The 6729-nt window shown below is 39.4% G+C and overlaps 1 protein-coding gene across 1 annotated transcript; it reads right to left on the reverse strand.

Moving 5' to 3' along the window:
• Window positions 1–3669: 3669 nt before the first annotated feature.
• LOC105557147 (UPF0329 protein ECU05_1680/ECU11_0050-like) lies at window positions 3670–4371 on the reverse strand. Its single transcript, XM_012004315.1, has 2 exons — window positions 4235–4371; window positions 3670–4026 (listed from the first exon to the last, which is right to left on the reverse strand). The coding sequence occupies exons 1-2, from the start codon at window positions 4369–4371 to the stop codon at window positions 3696–3698; spliced, it is 468 nt and encodes a 155-aa protein (XP_011859705.1). The 3' UTR covers window positions 3670–3695.
• Window positions 4372–6729: the final 2358 nt, after the last annotated feature.

Below are 6729 nucleotides of genomic sequence, written 5' to 3' on the forward strand. Positions count from 1 at the left end.
CCGCGACCGTGGTCAATTGCAACGTGGTCAATCGGGATCGTGGTCAATTGCAACGTGGTCGATCGGGACCGTGGTCAATTGCAACGTGGTCAAGTGAAAAGGATGCTGGTCTGGTCGACGACGACGACGACGACGACCAGGACGAGGACGAGGACGACGACAAAGATGTTTCTTAATCCAAAATTTCACAAAACAAACTTTGCATTGCAATTGCATTGCAATACCTCCACTCCTGGGGCACGTACGAGAAAAGTAAAAACACTTTTATTATGCAAATCGTACCCAAGCTATCGATTAAACGCAGTCTGAAGTTCGTCGGATCAGCCGTTATTGAGATCCGAAAATCTGAGGGCCCGTCAACTCGTGTACTCGCGTAATCTTACACGGTCGTTCTCGCACGCGTGTACTAGCTACGCTTACACTTGGCGCGAGACACTACCGTGTCTCGTGATGTAAAAAAATTTCTTGTACAATATATTATGTATTCATACTTGTAGGTATAAAATGTCTTGTATATATTCATACTTGTATTTTGTAGAGCTGTTTGTTACACACATTTATATACAGGGTGTATCATTTTAAGTGATGCAGCTAAATATCTTAAAATAAAAGAGATAGGAAAAATGTTTTAAACAATAGTTTTATGGTTCCAAGGGAGGCAGAAGTTGGCCATGTCAGTTTAATTGTAGGTGGCGCCACTTTCGAAATTTCTACATTGCGGCCATTTTTGCAAATGGCAACCGATTCTTATGTTCCAGTAAATGTCGTAGGCGACATGGAGATGAATACAACGGTTTTTTATTTTTTGAAATTGGATCATTTTTCACTGATTGTGAGTTACAGTGTTCCAAAGTTTATAATTTAAGTAAAAGGCTTCGACCCCCATACGGTGTGCGTATTTTGTGACTTCAAACTGTCCTCTCTCTCTCTCTCTCTTCCCCCTCTCTCTCGCTCTTTCTCTACCTCTCTCCTTCTCCCCCCCTCTCACTCTGTGCGTGCGCGCACGTGTTTATGTGTGTTGTTTCTATCCGTTATCCCTTACGAAAAAAACACCCAAGATTTTGGTGTTTACACTCAATTTTCGGCGTCAACGCCAAAATTTTTAGTGTTAACACCGACATTTGAGCATCGACACCGAAACTTTGGGTGTCGACACCAAAATTTGAGTTTCGACACCAAAATTTGAGTGTCGATACCGAAACTTTGGGTGTCGACACTCAAATTTTGGTGTCGACACCGAAACTTGAGTGTCGATACCAAGATTTGAGTGTCGACACCAAAATTTGAGTGTCGACACCCAACTTTTAGTGTCGACGACACTCAGGTTTCAGTGCACCCAACTTTTGTTTGGGACAATCTACCTTCATACAATTCGGCATGGTCAAAAATTACCACACACCCTGTATATCTAACTTTGAATTATATATATGTATATACATATATATATCTTCATGTACATATATATATATAAATAAAGTTTAAATATTATAAAAAGAACTACCAATCAATTAAAAAGAACCTCCCATTCCTTCCCGCTAATTTTAAGATTGCACCGGGTCCGTCCCCGGGTAAAGAGATTAAATTCTCTGACCCAAAAGAGGACCCACGGGCGTGTAGGAGCTCGAAGGGCGTCATAGCGAGCTTTGGCTCACTGACCCACTTCGAGCCCTTTAATAGATACGCCCGACTCTCGACGCGCATCTGTTCGAGCGCGGCGAGAGAAAACAGTGTTCTCTGTGCGGCGTCCTTCCACATAGTCAGTCCCGATAAAAAGGGACTTGAGATAGTGGACGCTCCGTGGAGAACACGACGTAACAATACTTTCAAGAAACATCGTAGTAAAGTTAGATTTCTCTCTTAAAGCTTCCTCTATGAGGAAGCCATAACAATGGAAGCAATGTGCAAATTTCTAATTTGCCTACTTTAATGATGAAGAAGAAATGTGCAAATTTCCAATTTGCACGCTTCAATGCTGAAAAAGCAATGTGCAAATTTCTAATTTGCACACTTTCAAGAAACATCGAAAAAAATTAGATTTCGCTCATAAAGCTTCCTCCATGAGGAAGCCATGTGCAAATTTCTAATTTGCACACTTTACTTTACTTTACTTTTTTTTCATTACTTCCCATATTTTTTCTCTGTCCACGGAGTCGAATGCTGCTTTTAGATCTATAAATGCCGTCACTATTTTCCCTCTTTTTTTGTTTATCGCTCTTCCTATAATGTAGTTCAGTGCATATATATTTTCCATTGTACCCCTTTTTTTTCTGAATCCTACTTGTGTTTCCGGTAGTATTCCTCTTTCTTCTACTTCTCTCTCCAGTCTTTTGTTCAGGATTGCTGCGTATATTTTGTAGCTTGTGTTCATTAGTGTCACCCCTCTATAGTCCTGTGCTTCTTTTCCTTCCCCCTTTTTTGCTATAGGAACTATGATGCCTTCTTTCCAATCTTCTGCTATTTCTCCTGTTCTCCATGCCTCGTCACATATTTCCCATATTTTTTCCTTCAGCTTTTCTCCTCCGTGTATCCATACCTCGTTCGGTATTCCGTCTGCGCCTGCGGCTTTTTTCCCTTTCATTTCTTCTATTACTTCTTCTACTTCTTTTCTTCTTATTCCTTCCATCTCCTCTTTGTTTTCTTTTCTTTCCTCTCTCTTCATGTTTTCTTCCTGTGGTTTCGCCGTTGTTCCTTCTAATATCTCCATGAAGTGTTTGTTCCATTGTTCCTCTGTTATTTCTTCGCATACCTCTTTTCTACTTTTTCTTTCTCTATTTATGAATCCCCATATTTCTTTCTCATTGGTTGCTTCCTTCATTATTCTTTCTCTTTCTATCTCTTTTTTCTCTTTGATTTTCTCTTCGTATTCTTTCTTCTTTTGTGTGTATCTTTTTTTTCTACTTCCCCCTTCCTCCATTAGGTTAAATTCTCTCTTGCTTCTCTCCTTAGTTTTGTACATTCATTGTCCCACCATCTGTTCTTTATCTTCGTTCCCTGCTCTTCTTTTATTTCTTTCCATTCCGCGGCCTGTCTTGCCATTTCCTTTATTCCTTCCAGTTTTTCTTCTATGCTCTCACCCTCTATTCTTGTCTCTTTCATTCTCTCCTTGTATTTTTCTATTCCCTCTTTTGTCCAGTTCATTATTTTCCTGACTCTTTTTTCTTTTTTCTTTCTTTCTCCCACTGTTCCTTTTACTTTTATTATTACAGGCTGGTGGTCTGACTCAATAGCGTCTCCAATCTTAACTTCTTCCGTTATCTCCCAGATTTCTTGGTTTCCAATTATGTAATCTATAACTGATTCTCCTCTACTTCCTATGAAGGTGAATTCTCCGTCTTTGTCTCCCTTTGTTCCGTTCATTATTCCCAGTCCTTCCTCCTCTACAAACTCCAATAGCTTCCTGCCTTCTGCGTTGGTTTCTTTGTCTTTCGACTTTCTTCCTTCTCCCATTATCTCTGTTAATCCTCCTTCCTCTCCTGTTCTTGCGTTAAAGTCTCCTCCTATTATTATTTGCTCCCCTACGTGGCCATCATTTGTGTACTCCTTTATGTGTTTTATCTTCTTTTCTATATCATTGTTTACGTATATCGCTATGATCCTCCATTTGCCTTCCTTTGTTTTTGCTGTTCTTTCTACAATTCCTTCTTCTTCCCTTTCTTTTGTTCCGTCTTCGGCTATTTCTTTCCTGACTCCTGTTATTATCCCTCCTCTTGCTCTTCCTTTCTTTTTTTCTTTCTTTGCTGACTGGCATTTCCATACATAGTTATCCGGTAGTCTCTTCTTAATTTTACCCAGTCTTTTTGTTCTACCCATGTTTCTAGCATCGCTATTATATCCCATTTTTCTATCTCTTTCCAGAATTCTTCATTTTTTCTCATTAGTTCTGCTATATTCCAGAAGCCTACCGTCATTGTGTCTGCCTTCTGTTCTTTTTGCTTCCTTTCTTCTTGCCTTTCCCTCTGTATCTTCTTTCGTTTTCTTCTGCTTTCTTTGGCCTCTTCCTTCTTATCCTCTTTCTTTTTCTTACGGCTTCCGAAAGCTCTTTCTCTCTTCTAACTTTTCTTTGCTTTCGTTCCATTTAAATTCTGTGTTGTCCACCCATATCTTTTGGTAGCCTATTTTGGTTCTCTTGCCTGCTTCTCTCTCCTCCTTTGCTATTCTTCTTATTTCTTTCTGTATCTTTCTTTCTGTTTTTGTGAGATCATCGTCCATGAAAACTTCGTATCTCTTTCCTAACTCCTTCCTTTTTGTCATTATCTCTCTTTTATCTTCCCAGCTCCTGCATTTCAGCATTATCATTTTGTTTTCTCCTGTTCCTATTTCCTGCATTTCCTCGATTGCCACTTTGTTCTTGTTTGTCTCCTCTATCTTCATCCTGATTTTTTCTTTCTTTTCATTCTCGCTTCTTCTTGTCGCTTCTTTGACGATTATGTTGTTTCTCCTTCTTCTTCTCTCTCCCATTTCTATGTTTTTTCTATTTCTTTCATTTTTTCTATTATCATTCCTCCTTCTTTCCCTCCTTCTCTTTCCGTGTCTTCCTTCTCAGCTTTCTCTTCCAATCTTTTTATTCTCTCTTCCATTACCTCTCTTTGCTTCCCATATTTCTTCTCTCCTCTTGTACTCTTTCTTCAGTTCCTTTATTTCGTTTTTTATTTCTTCCTTATCTTTTTTTCTTTCCTTCTCTTGATCTTCCATTCTCCTTAAAATTTCTCTCAACATTTCCTCTGTTGCCATGTTCTTTTTTTTTCCTTTTCTTTCTTGTTCGGTGGTGATCTATCAATTTTTCTTAGTGCGTTAAATTTCTCTATTATTTCTTTCTCTGCTTTTGCTGTTTCTTCTCCTATTTCTTCTCTTTTCCTTTTTTGTAGAAATTCTTTTATTGATCCTAGACTATCCGTTTTCCCTCTCTGCTTTCCCAGCTCTTCTGCTCTCGTTGGTCTACCTTTTACTCTCCTTCTATTTTCGTCCTCTCTCTTGTCTTCTTTGTCTCCTTGCTGCTTCTTTTCCGTTGCTTTTTCTCCTTCTTTCCCCATCCGTCGGTACACTTATCCGCCTCTTCCCTGTCGGTTATCTGTTTCCTGCTGCTGTCGGTAAGTTCCATTCCTTTACTTTGTCTTTTCCTCCGGCAGTTGTCGCCTCTTTCCTTCTTATCTCCCTCGTGTTTTTACCTTTCACTCTAACCTAATTCGTCTTCTACCTGTTCCTATAATGCTTCTTAAATTATAATTCCGTTCTTTATGTCTGACCTACCTTATCTCTCCTTGCTCTCCTGCCTCCGCTCTCTCTGTCCTTCCGTCTCCTTTCCTTTTCCTCCCTCCAAATCCACTACTTTTCGCACTCTTCTTCCTCTGTCGCTCAACACATCTGCTCACTTCAACTGTCGTTAAACGTCTATAGGCGGCCTATATAATTATTATATATAAATATATTTTAATTTAAAACGTAAAAAGTACCACCTTCGATAGATTTAATTTTATTTCGGGATTATTTATTTTAAATACAGTTTTCACACAGATTCCTTCTTCTTATTCCTTATTAATTTCCTTATTCCTTATTCTTATTCCTTATTTCTTTCCGATTTCTTATTCTTATTCTTATTCCTTATTCTTCTGCTTGAAATTACGGCTTGCATTTTTGCACTTGTCGGATACTGCTTTTTTGAAAATATCGTCTACATTTGGCATTGTTTTTGTAAAGTATTGTAGGACATAATCTTTGAAAAAATGAAAAACAATGCAATAAATAAATATATAAATATAGCATATGATTGAATCAAGATCGATGTATTATTTTTTGAAATGTTTTTCTATACCTCTTAGCGCAATGTATCTCGCATCGTTTTGAATCGATTTTTTCCGTCTCCTTTATTCGTTTTTTTCCAGTTCTTGAAAAATTGGTTAGCTCTTGCCTTTCAAACAATGCGCCAAGCAGTCCGCAGGGCATCAGACCTACTTTCGTTTTGTTGATATTGCTTAAAATTTTTTCATCAATTTTTATACTTGATGACCCCAGCGAAACCATATTAAACTAGAAACATGAAAATCCGTAATTAAATTATAAAAATATATAACGATATAATAGAATATTTTCCATATCCCAAGAAATTCCTATTACTGTACGTACATCTCGTGCATTATTTGTATCAGTTTCTTTGAGTTTTCCGGTATTATTTTTCACTGCATCTTCAGAAATATGCAATAAACTTTCTCCAGTATATTCATTCATATCCTCAAAATTCAATGTGTCCACTCTATCTTTTTTATCATTCAGCATTTTTGCTGTAGTATTGCGGTTATTAGCAATCTAAAAAAAATAATTATTTAGTAATTAGTATATATGGTGGTTATATAATATTTTTAAGTCGTTAAAAATAACATTTTGTTGCCTGAATAAGTATAGCGTATGTCCTATGATATACACACGCACATGTGTGCGTGCGTGCGTGCGTGCGTGCGTGCGTGCGTGCGTGCGTGCGTGCGTGCGTGCGTGCGTGCGTGCGTGCGTGCGTGCGTGCGTGCGTGCGTGCGTGCGTGCGTGCGTGCGTGCGTGCGTGCGTGCGTGCGTGCGTGCGTGCGTGCGTGCGTGCGTGCGTGCGTGCGTGCGTGCGTGCGTGCGTGCGTGCGTGCGTGCGTGCGTGCGTGCGTGCGTGCGTGCGTGCGTGCGTGCGTGCGTGCGTGCGTGCGTGCGTGCGTGCGTGCGTGCGTGCGTGCGTGCGTGCGTGCGTGCGTGCGT

This window comes from Vollenhovia emeryi, unplaced genomic scaffold (assembly GCF_000949405.1).
Source record: "Vollenhovia emeryi isolate VEMERY1.0 unplaced genomic scaffold, V.emery_V1.0 DF939594.1, whole genome shotgun sequence".
In the NCBI taxonomy this organism is placed as follows: domain Eukaryota; kingdom Metazoa; phylum Arthropoda; class Insecta; order Hymenoptera; family Formicidae; genus Vollenhovia; species Vollenhovia emeryi.